The sequence below is a fragment of the Diadema antillarum genome, unplaced genomic scaffold, assembly GCF_040938485.1.
Source record: "Diadema antillarum isolate AM-2024a unplaced genomic scaffold, OU_Dant_1.0 scf00000134, whole genome shotgun sequence".
NCBI lineage: Eukaryota > Metazoa > Echinodermata > Echinoidea > Diadematoida > Diadematidae > Diadema > Diadema antillarum.
The window spans coordinates 2,719,156-2,739,719 of NW_027271023.1; the positions used below are offsets into that span (position 1 = coordinate 2,719,156).

General features: G+C 35.6%; 1 protein-coding gene across 3 annotated transcripts in view; it reads left to right on the forward strand.

Moving 5' to 3' along the window:
- Positions 1 to 13,223, forward strand: part of LOC139720916 (proline-serine-threonine phosphatase-interacting protein 1-like) — a 98,550-nt gene extending 85,327 nt beyond the window's left edge. Inside the window, exons 12-13 of one of the 3 annotated variants that reach the window (XM_071632244.1) lie at positions 150 to 198; positions 9,130 to 13,223. In XM_071632244.1, the coding sequence (XP_071488345.1) occupies positions 150 to 155 (6 nt within the window). In that variant the 3' untranslated portion in view covers positions 156 to 198; positions 9,130 to 13,223. Of the gene's footprint in view, positions 1 to 149; positions 519 to 5,477; positions 5,552 to 9,129 lie in introns of those variants that run through there. The other 2 variants (XM_071632243.1, XM_071632245.1) reach the window with 2 other exon arrangements.
- The last annotated feature ends 7,341 nt before the right edge of the window (positions 13,224 to 20,564 follow it).

The window sequence follows — 20,564 nt, forward strand, 5'->3', positions numbered from 1 at the left end:
AACTGTGTTCATTATATAAGGAGTGTTCTGTTTTGTGAGTATTATCACAATGATAGTTATGTTTAGATGCATGATGTGTTCGGCATTTCGTCACATTTTGATATTTTGTCTCTTTTTTTTCAAACTCCTACACAAAACAATTCTCTTAGGAGTGATTGCCATGAAGTAAAATCAAGTGTAGTAAAAATAGATGGCAAGGTAAGTCTATGTTATCATACTAGAAGTAAATGTGTAGCCTGCATATAGGTTCTGGCAGTATCTTCATGTTTGTAGTTTGGAACACAGTGGAAATGTTAAGTTGTGCAGCTGCATTGTATATGCATAAATGTGATTGTGCTCATCTGCCCACAGCGGTTTCCACTGGATGGCATTTTTGCATTTTTGCTTGTCAGTTGACCATTTATTCCCTTTTTTGTTTGTGTGTATACATCCAAAGTGTGAATTATGTTTTTCCTAAAACCACAAAGAAGGGGGAAATAGTCTGCAACTTCTTTCTCAATTTCATGGAAAGCTGTTATCCCCCCCCCCCCCAAAAAAAAAAGGTGTCTGCAAGTAAGGTTTAGACTAGGAAATGGCTTACTAACCAAAAGGTAGATAGTCTAATTAGTTTTGCTCACTGGCTGCCATTTATACTTCAGGAACTCTACAAACTCTACAAACTCTAGAAATTCATTTTTTTTTTCCACACTGTCATTCCTCAATTTTTCAACTCTGTATGATTAATGCAATGCCATGAATGTTTGCCTATCTCAACAAATTAGAACTAAGTTATCAGAAAGCTATCTACACAAGATAAGAAGTTTCTTGCCCAAAATATGCTCATTTAGTGCCTAGAGTAGCAGGGCTGCCAACCAGTACATTTTTTTGTCCTTAAAAAATAAGAAAATTTTATTATTTTATTAATGAAAAAAAAAGACTTTTTATATTAACCTTCACTGAACATTGTAGTATATAACAGTTTCCCCTCCTTTTTTTCATCTGAAATATATGTGTGGGTTTTTTGCCTTCAATATGTTTTTTTTTCATTGTGCTTTAGAAAGTTGCTTGATCTGCAACAGTTGAACAGTGCTGGTGAAGTTTATGTGTAGAGTGCTAGAATAGTATTTAGCATAGCATCAAATTCATTTTGTATATTCACTACACAGTCTATGCACTCTATTGCTGAGCTACTCGTAGTGAAAACTTTGTGCGTTTTGTATCAAGCAATGCATTTGGTTGTATATGTGTTTGAATAGTGCAGAAGCAATCATGGTGTTCAGAAATTACGCGTAGAGAGCTCATAGTGCAACACATTGTATATCTCACTGCCTTTTAACTGAAAAAAACTTGCTTTTTCCCCCTCTTGTGATGAAGAGCATGATGTAGTTGACACTGGTGAACATTGATTTGCTCTGTTTTGTTTCTTTGTAAAGTTAAGGATATGATCAGATGAGAATGTTAGTTTTGAGAAGCGGGATTCAGTGTAGGGTGTAACTTGAGCAGGGGAAACTGTGTGCTGTGGAAAAGGACAGGAAGATTCATTGTATGGAATGGATGGTATCTGCAAATAGGAAATAGCAATGAATATGAGACAAGGATGTCACCAGCCTGGGTATTGTAAAGATTGTGGTGGGAAAAAGTCAAGGGTTTCTGACTACAGAGTCTTTGAAAAATGATATCTACAAGAGACTTTCATTTTCCTTATGGCATTGATGAAATCATCATAGGAAAATGAAAAGTACCAGGGGCACTGGATGAAATCATAGAAAAATGACAAGTATCAGGGCACTACAGTAGCACAAGTAATAATGAGTCACAGTTTCAATCACATTGCAGCAGCAGTGTGAGCACAAGCAAACAAGTAATGAAGACAGTTTCAAATTGCGTTAATATGTAGTAGTTCAAAATGTAGGCTCTATAGTGCTGTCTTAAGTACACTGTACATGTATTCGTGATGATGATAGTTAACCCGTTGAGGACGAGTCCCGAGTATACTCGGGCAGGGGTCTATGGGAAATGCGTGTTGTAGCAAAATCAATCTGTCCTCAACGGAATAAGTGACAAACCTTAACATTATATTCCCATTAAATTTGACTTACTGTACCTGCATATTAACACACACAAAAATATAAGTAAATAGTTGCTATGACTACAAGATATGTCTCTCTAAATTGATGTAATGCAGGGTTCTGATTCTTGTGCCGTGATAGTCTGAGAATACTTTTCCACCCATTCACCATATCTTTGTTTTTTTTGTTTGCCAGCTCACTAATTTCCTGCGTGGCTTTTAGGATTGTATTTGTGTTGTCCCCGTCTCATCCGTCCGCCACCTGTCACTCACATGCACTGTTGCCATGGTGAAGGTTGGTCCGCCCTCATCTCATGCCTGCCAAAATGCTGCCTGGCGGCAGGAATGGCGCTCAGTCGCATCGTCTCATGTAGCACAGCTGTCTTTAGGACATGGCATTTTTTGGTCTGACGTGATTGCATTGTGCATGACCCATCTTTATTTTTTCCGCGCTTTTCCAAAGGCAGGATCAGGGTTGAGATTCTGGAAAACTTTAGAGCATGATGCATCATGCATGTTCCCGTACTTTTATGATACTGTTATTATTATTGTTATTATTATTATTATTATTATTGTTATTATTGTTATTATTATTATTAACTTTATCATGATTGTTCTACTCAATATCGATAGCAGTAATCAAGAATGCATCCATTGAAGGCAGATTGTATGAAGTTAGATGTTCCAAGGGTGAAGTATGTCTGAAAATGGTAGCAGGGAACTGTCATTCTCATCTTAGTCCAGTGTCTCTACAATGCACTTTTCTGTAGGGGGGGGGGGGGGGGGACTCTTGTGAGTGAAGTACTGTATAATTTCCAATCATTTGTGACATTTTTTTTTCAGAATGACTTGTGTTTATGCTTTTGTGACATGAATACTGTAAAACATGATATATTCGCGGCATGAATTTTTCGCGAATTGGAGCCGACGGCCGTATTTGCGGCATGAAATTTTTACGAACTGCCACTGGCATTCAGTGCATAGAATGTAGACAAGAACTTTTGCGTGCATTTTAATTTCGCAAATCTTGGCGCTCGCGAAATTTGCGAAATGAAAATGCACGCGAAAATTCCTTGTTTTACAGTGTAATGTCTGTTATCAAAGGACACTAGATTACCACATGCAGGATAACTGAAGGATTTTTGTTCAATTGTGACCGTGCACCTCAAAACGAACATAAAGTCGCACACACTGATTTTGCGTGAAGACTGAAAATAAGTGAAATGGGTCAACCTACCCGAACTTGACTTTTTCATATTTTCTAAAAGAGCGGGTCTTCTTTTACATTATGCTAAAATTTGGTATCATAAAACGGGCAGGAAAGTGTGTTTTTTAGCAGTTTATCTCGAACATTTTTGGTAGAATAATGTGATTAGGTGTGTCTTTAAAATCCCTTTTTCATTTCTGAAAGACCTTGTCCACACTCTTCACTTTCAACTCTAATAACTTTTGAAAGGATAGTGGTACTGCTTTGAAAGTTTGCGTTAATTATGGACAGAATGTGTTAATGAGGCATATTTAATTTCAATTTAATTTGATAATCCCTTCATTATTGTTACTCTGGTGGTTCACTTCCTGTTTTTTGTCCCATTCATCGCACAGCCAGCATGGTTTGGTAAAGATTAAGCGCTTGAATAGACGCTGTACTTCAGTGCCTCTTTTCTCAGTTCACACTCTTCCTGAGTTTGTGCTTTCTTTCCAATATTTAGATAGGTTAGGAGAGTCCATTTACTTTGAGTTATACATCATTTTAAAGCTTAAAGTCTGCTCTTTCAAAATATGGTCTTAATTAAAAATTTATGTCTGGCGACTTTTTGTTTGTTTTGAGGTGCAGGGTCACAATTGATGTCGCATTTGCCCCATCACATTTATGAAGTGATGTACAACTGTACGTCTGAGGCACTGCACTAGCGCATGTGCATCCTGTTTGTTTTCTGAAAACACAAAAGCACAAAAGTCATCTGTGAAGACTGTACAGAAATAAAGGGTAGTTTTTTTTTTTCTCATGGGCTAGTGGAATAGTTGGCTTTACTGTGAAGCATGTCATCATGCAATTTTTTGTTATTATTTTTTGTGGGCTGTCAAGGGGGAAAAAGACATTCAGTGTATAATTGGTGTAAATAGTAAACAAATGGGCTCATTTTGAAGGCATTTATTAACCTGCCCATTTTGGACATAAATTTAGGATGCTACCGGCATTGAATGCTCCATTTAAAGTCTGAAAACAAACAAACAGACAAGCAAATAAACAAACAAAGAAACAAACAATAACAACAACAACAACAACAGAAAAAAAACCCATTGTGTGGGGCAGAAATTGGTGATTCAATCATTCACCTGCCAAGGCACCTGGATATAAATAAACTTGGAAAGCTTCACCTTTTTTTTAGTTGAGATGTTCACATTTATGTGGCAAGCTGATTTGATAAGTTGAGATACAACGGTGTACATAGTACTGTCCATGTCTTTTGGAAGAGATTGGTGGCAACTTCAAATGCTCTTTGAATGTCAAAGATTACTAAAATATTTTGGGATTTCATTTGTATTTTCTTGTCTTCATTTTTTAAAATGACTGTACAAGGACTTCATTTTTTACTGTATTGTCTAATTTTCCCCAAACTGCCATCCAGTGTTTCATTTGATATCTCTCTGCAGTCGCTTAAAATGCATGTGTACTTGGGGAGACTTCCTTTTAGTTCAGTTGTATATGGATGTGCTTTGTATCAACTTGAGAATGAGAAAAGGTATAATCTACGATTTGACAGCCTTTGTTTCCTTACCTATAATGAATTTGTTCATAGCTTTAAAGGTTAATAATGATATTCCACAAACATTGAGGAATTTCAACACATGCTGTGTTTATAAACCATGAAACCTATCTGATATAACTGGAATGGTTTCATATTCATACCTTTGATGATTGTGTTCATAGCTTTAAAGGTTCAATAAATTTCCACAAACATTGAGGAATTTCAACATATTCTGTGTTTATAAACCATGAAAGCCATCTGATATTACTGGAATGGTTTCATGTTCATACCTTTTCCACAAACGCTCATGAATAGCTTTAAAGGTGTAATAATATTCCACAAATATTGAGGAATTTCAACATATTCTGTGTTTATAAACCATATAAGCCATCTGATATAACTGGAATGGTTTCATATTCATATCCTCTAATGATGGTACCTGTGATATTGCTATTAAATGTCAATTTATAACTCAGTCATCATGCCAACTGTTTAATAGGCTGCTTCATTGACAACAGAATGGCCAAGACAAGTACAGCTGTAGCAGTTATTTATTAAATAATTTATCACTATCACTTATGAAAGAGGTGACATACACAGGCCATTTTTCCCCATATGCTTATATTCCCCTATGAATAAAAAGTGTTACTTTTGTGAATTAAATGTTGCCATGCCAACAGATGGGTAGTCCGAAGTCCTCTCCAAAGACCACTATGACACTGGGCCGCAGATTATTCTCTGCCCGACCAAGGGGGTGAGATGCTTAGCTCACCACACCACACACTAACATCACAAGGCGCTTTCCAATCACACACCACACTCCCAATTTTTCCACAGTAGGGTTGTTTCTTTTCTCTTTCTTTGTTTTTCTGTGCCACCATGCAGTTTGGAAAGGGTTGTGAGGAAGCCCACAGGAAAAATGTGTGCACTTGTATAATTTTCATCTTGTGTTTGTCTGCACAGGTTTGCCTTTTTTTTTTGAAGGACCGCCCCAACCAACTGATTCACCAGCTCTGTGCTAATTCAGCACTCATGCTGCACCTCTTCTACGTGGTTTTCACTGCTAAAAGTAGAGAAACAAAACGTGTGCATTATTTTATGGAAATAGAGGTCAGTTTACAAGTAGTCATGAATTCATTCAATCTTCCATCCTTGGCTTGTGGCAAGTTATCTTTCTCAATCTTTTGTGGGTTTTATTTTTTTGGCCATTAGAATTTGTTTTAGTAATAGAAAATGACTGATAAAAAAGGTCAGAAAACATTAGACAAGTCTTAGACCAAACTTTGAGGTAACCATCAATAGAGTGTAAGTGCTTGAGCACTGACAAAGCTCTGAATTACATAATGATGTGTGTCTAGTGTACAAAGGATGCTGAGAAAAAAAAGCTTGATTCTATGTGTTTTATTTGCTGCAAACTGCAATTTTCACCTCTTGTCACTGTGAATTAGAGACAGACATGCTAATTTCACTTAAAATTGCATTATCCTAGAATCTTTATCAATATTTTTTACTCACTCTGTAGATATTATGTTCTCAACAAAATTCTTTCCATCCATGGAGCAGGATTTTGAGTAATGTGGAAATCACATGGGGAAATAATAATTATTATTTTTAAATGTTATAAAAAACCTGGATTTTTATCAAGGTTATTCTTGTGCATATGACCCTGTAACCATGGAAGACTGTAAAGACCCCAGCATTGGTATATTTTGAAATTGTCTGTACAACATTCTCAGCAGTTCTGAATGATTCTGACCGAATATACAGCCTTGTATATATATATATATATATATATATATATATATATATATATATATATATATATATATATATATATATATATATATATACATATACATATGTCATTTCCTTACATATCTTTATTCATTTCATAAATCGGATGAATGTTGTGTTTCTGATTAGGAACTGTAGGGCAAACTAGCTTGTGCACTATAATGCATGTGTCCATTTTCTGTGTTTGTGTTTGTATTTTTTTATTTAAAGTTTTGGACGCAGGACATTTGAAATCTGTTGTTTGAATTATGTTAGGCTTGCACACAGCATCTCAAGGAAATAGACTTAAAGTTCATTATTCCAATAGTAAATTCTTAATACTCTCAGGTGCTCATTCCCAACATGAGGGATGGGGATGGGGCTGGGGGTGATGGGTGTGGAAAGGCTTCTCTTAACTCTAATGATCTTTTAGACATGAGGAGTATCACCAAGTGTGGTACTCCTTCAAGAGTTATATCAACATCATATTACACATGAGATGTTCTTTTCTCTAGTGATCGATACCATGACTGTGGCTGCAATTATATATATATATATATATATATATATATATATATATATATATATATATATATTATATGTATATATTATAAAACAAATATGAGCTTTTATTATGATGTGTCCTCTCGTATCTCCTTTTTTCCCCTGCTGTCACTTTCCATTCTTTAGTTTTATTTTTTGTCTGTCTTTTGAAGTATTTCAGAAGCATCTTCTGGAAAGATTTTTTTTCTTTCATAATTTGTTTTTGCTTGCAGTATTATATTAATTTGAGTAACCTTTCCAGTTCAGCTACCTGGTAATCCTTTTTGTAGGATGCATTTTAAAGGGATGGTATCGTATTGGTTGAGGTAAGAATTCAGCTTTTAACTTCTTGCGAGATATTCAGAAACCACTTTATGAAATGTTAAGAAGCCAACAATTCCAAGAGGAATTAAAAGTATATATTATTAAAATCAGTTATGAAATGGCTGAGATATCCAAAAACAAAGTAAAACAAAGGGATCCTAATAAAAGGGTCCCACCTTTTATTAGGATCCCTTTTGTTTTAGATATCTCGGCCATTTCAAAACCAATTCTCATTAAAGAGGTTTCTCATCTGAAAAAGTCATCATGGAAAAATGTTAGAAACCTCAAACCCCATCTCAACAGCAACTGTACCATCCCTTTAAGATCATTATTCTCTCTTAGGTTTATGGTGCAGTGTATGTATATGGCACACCATGGTGACCGAGGGTTTTTCAACATTTTGTCAACATTCTTGCAAAATCTTGTCAATCCTAGGAGGTTAGAATATTCGTGATGGCACTTCTAGTGTGAGTGTAATGAATTTTTTTGGGGGGGGATATTATTTGCCTTTATGTTTTTTTAATATTCCTGTTAACCTAAAACATTCACAAATATTATTTATTGATATTTTCCCTGTTCTCATGAAAAATACATGAAAGGTATATTTTGTTTATGTTAACACACTCTATGATTTCTCATTCATCAAAAATTCTGCAATACTTCTGCATTATACATGTACCAGTGTCACAGTGTTCTTTCTCTACCTTTTTTCTTGTTTCTATCATTTTCTTTAGTGTAAAAATTTCATGACTTGTGTTATTATTATTTTGCTGCAGTATTATTGCATACCTAATGGCATGGTTTATGATATGGTTACTAAAATGAGATATTAACTTGATTTGCATGATGAACATTTGATGCATCGTGTGATTATGATGAATGGATATAGAAAAATGTTATTTGTGTTTTATGTTATCAGAACTCTCATGCATCATAATTGATATCAAGTTGCATGATATCTTTTCATCAATTATCGATGGAGATAGGTTATTGATTGATGAAATTTGACTTTCCAGCATTACTTTTTGCCAGAAGAGACAAATTTTTGGTAAGAATATCAAACATCAATTATGACGTTCATATTAAAGTGGCAATTTCAATGTAACATAAACCACCTCTTGTTGGTAGGACATCAGCACATCATTCATTTGAGCACCCACTGACAAAAACCAATAGTCAAGATGTTGCTGTAATGATAATTATATTGATTGTCTTATTTGGTATTTGTTCCTGTCTAATTTACATGTAATTCAAATCTTCTGCCTTGTCTTACCTGATAACAGAAAAGATGAATTAAAAAGTCAGATATCCCTTTTGTATTTCTGGTTATATTCTACAGAAATTCCTCCTGCAGTCAATGCAATCTAATGATTGTGAAAACAGGATCTTGGTCTCAAAAAGCAGACAAGCTTTAGAAGATGGCATTGCAAAACGCTGACAATCTAGCATTCTTGGAGTTTACTGACACGGAAACAATAATCAAAGTTCCCTGCCCCAACAATTCAAGTTTGATCAATCCATTGTACAAGTATGTGCATAGCGAAAGTGCAATTAGACGACCATAACATAGACTAAAAACTAAACTAGATGTGAATGACTTTTAGGAAAAGATGTCCATTTGAGGGAGGAGAGATGGACAAAGAGATAACATTTTTTGAAAACTTTCTTTCTTTCCTCTCTACCACCTTTCAGGGACCCTCCGAGCTAAGTCTTTCCACTGGTCAAATTCTGAAGATTCTTAGTCAGGACTCCATGGACTGGTGGACGGCTGAGCACGAGGGTCGCCGCGGGGTCATCCCCGCACAGTTCGTAGAGTTTCTCACCCTGAATGACTCAACGGAAATAACTTCAATTTGAGCGCCTTCCATCCTCAGCCCCAACCCCACTCCCTCATCCTTCCCACTTGTCCAATTTTTCCCCATCACCCCTCCCCACAACCTCCCCATTCTCCATTATCAACTTCTCGCAGTGCTCATAGACAGTTTGCGCACTGCAGGAGTTGGTTGGAAAGTTTCATCTGACTGCTGGATATTACAAGTTGAATCTGGACCCCTGCGACAACGCACATGGCAATCAGCTGCATTTCCTCCAAACTCAATCCCGATATATCAATTTTAAGATGCAATGCAATTGCTCTTTTCGTACTCAGTTTTCAATTTGATTGATAGATCTTGTGTTATCAAACGCTGGTACTGGTGATTGTCTGTATAGGATGTATTGCATTATACATTATATTGAAAAATATGATGTGCTGTATGTTTACTTTTTCATTCTTTCTTTCTTTCGAGGGGGGAAAGTAGCCTTTAGTTGCATACTGTTTGATACAGGGTTTTTTGACAAGAAGGCTTCCAAATGAGTGCTTGTGTGGCTCTGTGAAATAGTGACAATAGTTTTAAATGTCACATTTCATTCAGTATTTTATTTCTTTTTGTTCATTTTGTTTGTTCAAGCGATGGAAAGAAATTTTAAGATTTTGCCATGAAATGTAGAGGAATGTTTTAGCTTATCATCACCCACTAAGAAAAATATGTACAGAAAAGTGCAACATAACAGGAAAGTACACTGAAATCATTCTTGGAGATTTGGAATGCAATAAAAAAAAAAAGAGAGGTTTCAGCTGTATTATTGTGGGATTCATATCTGTCATATCTGTATGATTCTCCTGTATTACAACACATACAGCTTTGCCACAGAATTCTTCAGTTTTTGTTCAGTTATACTTTGCATTTCTTTTTCTGTGGGCCCATCCTTTATGTAATAACATCTGTTTGTTTGTATTGATGTGCCGTCTATACCAGACGTGAAACAAGTAGACTTGACTTCATCAAGGTTTCAAAGACGAGATAAATGTTTAATGATTTGAGCAAATCCCAACTGTTCCCCTCCTTTGTAAGAAGTGCACTGTTCATTCCACCAATCATCTGTTGGGGGAACACTCCAGCAAAGTTGCACAAACAGTAGTAAATAGTTTGGGCAAGTTTATCATCAGCATAAACTCATTTGCTAGCAATGACCTTTGACATTGCACGTACCCCTCTTCCAGGCCCTGTTGCATAAAAAGCAGCAATCAAACACAAGTCAGGAAATCAACCATTATTTGGGTATTGGCCAATCAGAATTCAGTATGCAGAGACTTAGGCTTAATTTTTTGACTTAAGTCTGATCTCAATGACAGAGTGGAATGAAGCATCTTTTACTTTCTACTGGATTGAGTTTAATGCTGGATTGATTTTAAGACTTAAACATGTTTATCGTTTGTAACAACAATAATTGAGGTAAATACCTGAAGCGAAAACTGAAGAACGTCATTGGAGCTACAGTCATTTTAAATGTTAGTAAGTGTACTATTTGTATGCAAGGAGGCAGTGTACTTTCCCTGTTTTTGAGTGGTGTGAATTTATGTATTGCTGAGGTAGAGAGTGTACTTTACAGAAAAGAATATGAGCCATTATTATTATTTTTTTTTTGGAAATTGAAATTGGTGACAATATCCCACAAAAACTGCTTAAAACATCTCAGTCATACAAAACAGTTTGTGCAGTACCTTTATGTACATTGTAGTTACAAGTTTGTCAAAATCATTAAGTAGTATTTGCTCAAACATAATTGAGCCATTGCCTTTTTTTTTACTTTGTATATGTCAGAAATAAGTTTATGGATCATCTCTCATGTAAAATGCAATGCAATAATGACCTAATTATGCAACTTATATCAAATACCAGTTTGAGTGGCATTTTAGTATGAACTGTAATTTCTATGAATTTTTTTAATGTGCTAATGGTTATTGGAAGAGCTGGCAAGTGAGAGCTACTAAGTATAATTGATGAGTAAAAGAAAAGCTAATATCACATTAATTTGTTATTTTTGATAGGATCATCTTCTGTATTCATTCACTGAAAGTTTGTTGTCAAGGAAGTTGTTAATGTCATTATGATTATGGACTTTTGATAATTTTCTGTTATCATATTTGTACTGTGTCATCATTTCTGAATTGTTGTTAAGTAGTATCATTAATCTAAACTGTTATCAAAGATTACCACATGCTTTCCAAAAGCTTCTAAATGACAGCCCATTGACAATTTACAGCAACAGACTTCTTGTGCCCTATCTTCATTATAAATGTGAATAAAATCTATTGTTAAAGATAGTTAGATATGGCTGTAGCTCTTTTACCGTTAAGAAATGAGTGATGCTCAAATGTTAGCAGTTCCCCCTACACACCCAAATACAAAGGAGTGGGGAGAACAAAATCTTTTTTTGTTTGCACATTGTTGACTGCAGAAACACATTCTTTTCTTTCATTTTGTTTTATTTTTGTTTTTTGTTTTTATTTCGAAGCCACATGTTTGGACATTTGGTCCAAATATCCCTATAAAAGTGATTCATTCAAAGATATAGAAGAGAAAAATGGAAAGTGTGTGACTTAGATGGGAAATGGCATGATGAGTCAAACTGGTTTTCATAACAGCACTCACCAGCTATAAAGTACATTTGTATGTCTTGTTCTCTGTAGCCTGTCCAATAAATATAGTGTTGAGTTGAGTGTAGAGTTTGATGTTTTGCAGGAGACAAACTTCCAGCGACAGGATACAACTGTGCTGTTGGTATGCACACTGTGTGTGCCAAGCAGGCCTTTCCGTCAAACATGTTGTCTCGCAAAACCCACGAACATGGTGAAGATGTATGTCTAACATCGTTACCATATCAATTATGCAAAGCCCACATAAGGGAATATACTACTCAGTAATGCTATTGCTGCTCTACTGATTTTTTTTCTGCAGCTGCAACATGTTGGACTCTTACTATGATCATTGTTATCTATTGTTTTGTTATATACTTACTCTTGCAGAGATTTTCTCTTCCATGGAAGAATGAGACACAGTACATATGTTGCATTGTGTGTATATTCTGATCAAATATTTGTATAATATATATGTATATCGGGGCTTGACATTAGCTGTGGCCTGGGGCCACTGGGGACACTAAAAAACTGCTGTTGGGCCACCATATTATCATAAAGGTTATCTTTTTGCAGTCGTATTGATCATCTCTGCTTCAAAATGAATTGTTCCGTTTTCTTTTTATTTCAGTCCAATACATTTCTGTTTCGGGCACCGAAATTTCAAATTCAAAGATATCAGTAGCATGAACAGGCCCGCAGAGTAAAAAGTTAGTGATGAGCCCTGTAAAATAATATGATTTGTCATAGGCCTATTTGATGGACCTGAATGGTGCCATTTTTATGCTCTAATATAAGCCCGTAGCCCATTATCTGTGAGAACCTCAAATTCGCACTGACTTCGTACATGTACTGGGCTTTGCAGGCTCCTGTAGGCCGATGGGCTATAAATTCTAATTCTGATCCTCTGTTCTGCTTTTAGTTTGCGCAGGTATTGAAATAGTCTTGACATATGATTTGGGTAAACTAACAGATTTCCTCACCTAGAGTGGATAATCTATTTTAATTACAAGTGAGAACAAAATGCAATGCCTCTTCTGTATACAGTGAATTATTTCAGGCAAAACCTATCAAGACAGGAACCATATTATTTAGCCGTACTATTCTTGTGTGCCTTGAGTGCAGTCGATATCTATATATGCATTATCCTTTCGCAGCCATATGTACATTTTGTAGCTTCTTTTTGATATTGATGAAAGATATATGCCTTTTTAAAGTCTTTCCATGCCGCCGCCCAGTGTACATATTAAAATTATGAATTATTCATATCCACAAAGACTGGTGGATCTATCTACCCATTGATCACTATAAAAGAACAGGATGATATATGCAGATTTTATACATATTTTTTTTTATAGATATTACTAAGATTTAACATTTTCTATGGCTCCTCAAGAGTTGGATTAATGTCATTTTAAAGTGTACCAATACCCTGAGTATTATGTTTGCTATATTTGTAGAATATACTTGAGACATGCCCTCTGCAAAATACAGAATTTTTTTTTTGTCACTGCGATTTTTATTCATTGGGGTTTAAATGTGAATTTTACCGAGTATACTAAAACAAACGTGACTTGAAATAGACTAGTCGATCACAAGATTTTTTTTCAATTGAATGATTGCGCTATCAATGTTTTTTTTTTTTTTTCAACTAAGTCTTGAAAGATAGTAATATGCAATGCGTGCACACAATCAGCTAACCGATCAACACGGAATCTTGATATTATTCGTAACAAAATACATGTATTGCTAGAACGCGCACACATCAGTACCGGCGCTTATGGAGTAGAACATAAACATGCAGAGCACAAGTGTCAAATTGTTATAGAGGTATGATCTGATATATCAAAGTATGCATAATTTCAGGGGCTGTCACCAGTAAAATATGGCTGGGGTTTTTTTGTTTGTGTGTATTCTATGTGTACACAAATTTGATTTCCAGGGTATTGGTACATTTTAAATCGTGGTGACATTGTTCGAGATGCGATATTATGTTTATATGAGTATGGAAGCAAGGCAAAGGAATACAATGAAATTGAGGTACTGATCTTTGCCTTTTTTCAGAATCAGCTTAAACTGTCCAATATCTGCTTGTTTTGTTCGTGACAGTTCATTGATTACAGGTGAATTTCAGACAGTTTTTGCATTTAGTTTCTATGCTCTGATCAGATTGAGATGAAAACCTCTGTTTCAGATCAGAAAAGTTAGCATTAGGTCTCCATTCTCAGGAGGGAAAAAAGACTAAGTTTGTTTTTGTCATTATTACATGTGTAAAGGTTTACATTTCATAATCTTAACTACATAGTAAACATGCTTTCAAGAACATCTCTGAATTGTCAATTGTTGCAATCTGAAAATGTGTGCTTCCGCTATTCATATTTCATCTTTTAACAACTTCCCAAACACCAGATGTGGGAAAAAAAAAGATCAAGGTTTATCCATAATTAATATTTGAGCTGAGCAATTGAAATCCAAGGTAACAGTTACCATGGAGATTTTGTGTCTGTACGCTTGTCACACTATAGCTGGTCATTTTTCATTAGTGTACTTTAATGGTGGCTACGGCTGAGACTAATACAAAATCGGTCATCTTCTAAGCTGTACATTAGGTGGTTTCTTTCTAACAGTATGATGCACGAAAGCCAAATGAAATCAAATTTTGAACTCTACCGTTGTCTTCCAGCAGACAGTCAAACATGCACTCTATAGATATCTTGAAGTGACACTAGCCAAGGACTACATTCTGATGAACCAGAGTGTTCTGTATGTTATGATTAATGTATAAAGAGAAATTAATGTAATGTCAATTACTATTCTCTTCAAAGAATGTCGGCACTTTTTTGTTTCCTGTGATGCCAATGTATATTTGTAGATAGGAGAACTTTGTGATGATGAAAAAGTACTACTGCAGTTTCATAGAATATTTTTTTCATTACTTCTGATATCAAGTAGACTAGCCAGCTATTATATTTTTTTATTGCTATCATTTTATTTTCTTATATGGACATGTGCATACAGTAGAGAAGAACATACTGCATTCACTATAAAGAATTATATGAGATTGTTTTGTTTTTATATTCATACGATGTCATTGCAAACAGTGCATCCGAGTGTAAGCAATTACTTTCTTACATGATGTGCTTATGTGATTAAAGACCATGTAAAATGGTATGATCAGTGATCAAGAACATTTACATTTTTCTCTCTCAGGTGTGTCTTTCACTCTCTCTTATCACTGCACCATCACTTCATGCCCATCTTCTGACAAGGGCTGTGAAGCGGAGACAGATATATTATCAGATTCATCGCAAGAACTACCCATCATCGTCATGGCTACTGAGAATACCAAATGAATCGTTGGGGGAAATATTGATTTTCTTCTTGGTACTGAAATACCTCACTGTTATCGGAAGTAGATGTCGTGCTCCAGCTTAGCTGCAAATCAAAACTTTGTGAAAATATGAAACAAATCTCTGATACAGTGTACATGTACTCTTTGGTGGTAATTTTTTTTTTTCCTTTCACTTCTTGCAATATCATTGAGGGAATGTGGACCTTAATGTGCCACATTTATTTCCATGTTCATAATTTTATATATGCTTAGATACACAGTGTCCACTATCCACTCTCACCCGCTAAAAAAACCACACACACACAAAAAAAACAGCCCATGATAAGAGGATTTTCTTGTATGATTCAAGACCTACGACACACAAGGGTGCTCACAGTTTATACTCACATTTTTCTAGTATTTTACTCCCAAGATAAACCTAGTTTCATGACATTTGAAAATGCGTACACGCACACACACACACACACACACACACACACACACACACCATATACAATACATGCACATAGTATCAATCATTTCCCAACTTTCTCTTTTCCTTTCTCTCCCACACGCAAGACACTTATACAAAAGTACTTTACACTCTATCTCTCTCTCTTTCATTCTCACACACACACACACACATGAACACGCACACAGAGCCATTGTGAATGAGTACATCCTGTATGACAACAAACCACACATGGACAGCAGTTTCTGGTCTAAACAGTAATCATGCCCGATCTCTATTTCTTTTCATCAAGCTGACATACATGATAGTGAAAACAGAGTACAGTGCACTCCCATTATAACAAACCTAGTTATAACAAATTTCTCATTACAACAAAGTCAAAATTCAGGTCTCAAAATTATCACCTATATATCTTTGAAAATGCACTTTACTGTTCAGTTATTATAAAATTTCAAAATAACGAAAGAAAACTGTCGGTCTGGAGGACCGAGTTATAACAGGAGTGCACTGTAAAGTAATATATAATATGCCACGACAATCCTTTATCAAAAGATTATTTGGATATATTTCTACACCTACATGCAAGAAACAAACAAAAAAAGGGAAGTGCGGAGAGGAGAGCTTCACGCCGTAGGCATATATTTCTCGATGTTCCCTACTGAAAGTATATTCAGTGAAGAGGGAACATTTCATGACTTGTTTCACGCCACATGCTTCACTTGTTCTTCCATAGTTGCTTCACATACAACTACACACTGTATCCTGAATCGGGATCATTTAAATTAACATTCTGCATGCATGCAAGTCGTGCATGATTATCTTGAAGGGAACCAAAACACAAATCAAAAACAAAAACAAAACAAAGACTCTCAGGCTTTATGCTATCCTGGTTAAAATCTCTGTTTGCTGAAATGAGAAAGAGAGAGAGAGAGATAAAAGAAAGAAAAAAAAAGAAAGCTGTTGGAAGGCAATTTGATTTCTGCATTGAAACTCTTCAAAGAACAGACAAACTGTACAATGTACATTTGCAAAGGTTCTGAACTGATTTCAAACATCATTGTTAACCATCATTCTCAAATCTACAGAGCATAGTCTAGCTGTTGCAGACCCATGTACTACAGGAGTTTATTTCAGCTACACTCGCAAGACTATTTTATTGCCTAGGCTTTGAGCACAGCAGTTTATCTTCAGGAAATTACTAGGCAGTCGTCACTGCAAGATAGTCATTACAGATGACCATGAGCTAAAAGCTATATAAAACTCAAACTACAAAGAAAAAACACAGACAATATTGGCATCATAAAAATAATTTTGGCTTCATACTCAATCCTGTCCTCTACTCTCTTAAAGAATTGTAAGACCTGTGGATCACAAGACAGCAAAAAAAACAGGCTAGGACTACTATGAAACATATTTAAAGCATTACAGAGGTTTAGAATGTATGATCTGATGCACAATGCACACCATTTATTCAGTGGTATGCTTGATAACTGCAAATGAACAAACACTTTCATTCTCATATTGATGTTTTAAAGGTTAATGACATACGTACCTTTCAAATTTATGCCAAGAAAGCAATTGAAAAATAAGGAGAAAACTCGTACTTGAAAGGGACAGCTCTTGCCAAGAAAAAGTACACTGTATTGATGATAGATAGCCATGCTCAAAGACCAAAGTGCCACAGCAAGGCTTGAAGCTTGGGCTTCCAGACTGAATGCCAACGTGCAATCCACTGGACCGCTGCATCTCCATACTTTATCAAAGCACCCTGACTGCAGCTGCAGTGGAGATGTGATAGTTATTGCCAGAATCTACTCCAGTTTCATTACATGAATTGTTATTTGAATTTCTTCTAGTTACCTTGAAATAAAGAGATAAAAGATATAAACCTTCCATTGATTATTGTTGATTCAGGAGCAAACAGGTGGAGCTTTGCAGAACAAATTAAGAAAATATTTACCGAAAAGGGATCTTATTTTTTGACTTGTAATTTCTTCAGCAAAGCTTTCCACAAAATATTTAAACAGCAAAATTTCCCACAACATACTGTATACGCCACATATTTAGCAAGTCTAAATTTTCACGAATTGTGACATCCCGATGATTTCACAAGTGGTTAAAGTCGTGATCGTGGATTCTGTACTGAACGGAGAAAAGTATAGGCATATGTCACATTAATATATACTGATCAGAGTCCATATTTTTGTGTGACATTAATTTTGCGAATAGCAACTGACTCGCGAAATTCGCAAAAATAAAAACCTCACGAAATATTTGGCGTATACAGTATAACAAAAGATACTCTAGAATCAAAGTGATAGCAACATGCTATTAACACTGCCAACCTCTTTTAGGAATTGGATTAAGAATTTATGTGAAAAAAAAAGTATGTTTAGTATCTACACACACACACAGATATATGAACGTCTCCAACGTCAACCAACATTTACATTTGACTCCTTCTGGTGACTACATTCAAAGGAATTCATCATTTCCTAATCCAGACACCTACACTAGGCTATTGAAAGGAGTTTTGCTGCATTCTTTTTATTTACAAACTGGAGAGATTTAGCTGCAATACATTCATCCAATGTTGTATAGTGCTGCCGAACCTACATGTACATCTACCTACTACAAAATATAGGTGTCATGGTCAATGTTAATGTTATTGTTTCCCACTCCAGTTTTGTGGAAGTATCCGGTTTTTTTTTTTTTTTTTTTTCAGAACTAACACAGCAAAACTGTCATTACTGCCTCCGCTGAGACAGACTGTGGGGGTATAAAAGGTCATACATCTAAACACGGTACAAGATAATAAACAATCCCCTCTTTATTCTTACTTTGCATGAACACATTTAATGGCAACACAAAAATATAGCAGCAACAAGTGCTGACAGAGTATTCTAATGTGCAACAAACTGAAATTGCTCAAGTTTTGCAGCCCACTGGAAGGACTACACAAAACTTTCATATTTGAAGTCGATCAGATTGATCAAAATCACAGCAAGGAAAATGAGACAATGCATAACAGCTACAACATCGAAAGCTATGTTATCCCCTTTTATGGGTTAAGCATCATTTGCTCATTATGGTTGTACACATGCATAAACTATATTGGCAAGTAATCAAAGGCACACAATGTTAAATAGAATTTTGATTTAGAGTGCATTTCAAGCTCCAAATATTCCACAAACCAACATCTGGATTTCCTTATTTTTCAGTGAAAACATATGTCATTATTTCATAGAAGTTATCTACACGTCACTGATTGCATAATGAGCACTTGTCATCCGGCTACAACTGTAGGTGGGGCTTTGAGAAAACTCCCCTCTCCACAAAGATCAGTTCATCCATCTTGTAGGCAAAACCTACTGCCCTACACAGTACATAATTTGCGAACAAACAATAAAAATATCTATCAACAGCCTGCATGTAGCATGTGTGTGACTTGTCAAATAAAAACACAAGGAAAACGCATCAGCACAAGACTCAGCTGCCATAAGATTGCGTAACTCAAGTCCAATATACCATGTTGATTCCGGGGAGCGGGAAGTCATCCTACAAACTCACACTATTAACTGGCTTCCTTGACACGTCATCACATATCCTGGAGATTGTCAAAATGTATTCTGTGATATTCCCATCGACACAAAGTCTGCGACAGGAAGGCTTGCACATTCTTGCCTAGCCTGGCTTCATATCTATCCCGTCAGCTGGTAAATTCAATCACAAGTAGCAACTTTATTCAGCTGACATTCACAGCTTTTCACTTTGCAAAACCTGTTCCCCAATTCACAATGAAAATGTAAACTCTCTCGAGCTACATGTAATCCTGTATAATGTCAGACTAATTTGACATCTGGGCACAACTACTTTATGCCACATTCTGATGCTATATCCCTCTGAGTTCAAGGGAATCTGCTTCACTAGTTATGAAAAGCTGTGAATATACTGCACTCTTACACTGTATATACAGACAAATGTGTATGCTTTTGAAACAGCTTATTTACAGCCACAGAAGCTGATTTGATTATTATTATTATTATTTTTAAATGTGGTAGTGGTGGTAACAATGAGATACTACAGTGAAACCCCGTTATAACGAGGTCCGTGGGACCGGCGATATTACCTTGTTATAACCGGTACCTCGTTATAACCGTACGCATAAAAAACAAAGAAAAACATAAGGACGACGTTATAATATACCCATTAACGAAAGTTAAGAACATCCCTTTGCGTTTTATTACACAATTATGGCTCATTATTATCGAGAGAATAAAGGGAAATTATTCTATATCTACAAGTGTATATCATTTTTATTTCTATATTATATTAAAATCAGATTGTATAAAATGCATTTGTTCAATTTTTCTAAATGCCAGCGCAAATAAAGTAACATAAATGCGTTGTTTACCGTAATTTGCGAGATATTTTTACGCTGTTGGTGTCAAGGAGGAATGCGATAATTTCATGAATCATTTCGGCTGTAATCTTATACAATGCATGCTCGTTGCGCCCAAAGGGATTAAAATGCGTGGTTGTTTTTCTTCCGAAAATCTCTTCGCGTTTTGTACATCCGCTCTTGAAAAATATGCGACAGGATTGAAGTTAGAAGGTTGTGATCCTTTTTACGCAGATCTGTTCCTCATAGACCATTCTGAAAGAAAGAAAATCTTCATTGTGAAATGCGTTGTTAAAATTGTGATAATAAACAAACCCAGATTTATTCAAATTGTTAAATGCGTTTGATTCTTTTTTTTAACACCGATTAATGCGCTATTTAACTATTTTAACGCTACTGTCAACCGGCGTGATCGCGATGATTTCAGAATAACATACATGCGTCGTTTACCGTAACTTGCGGG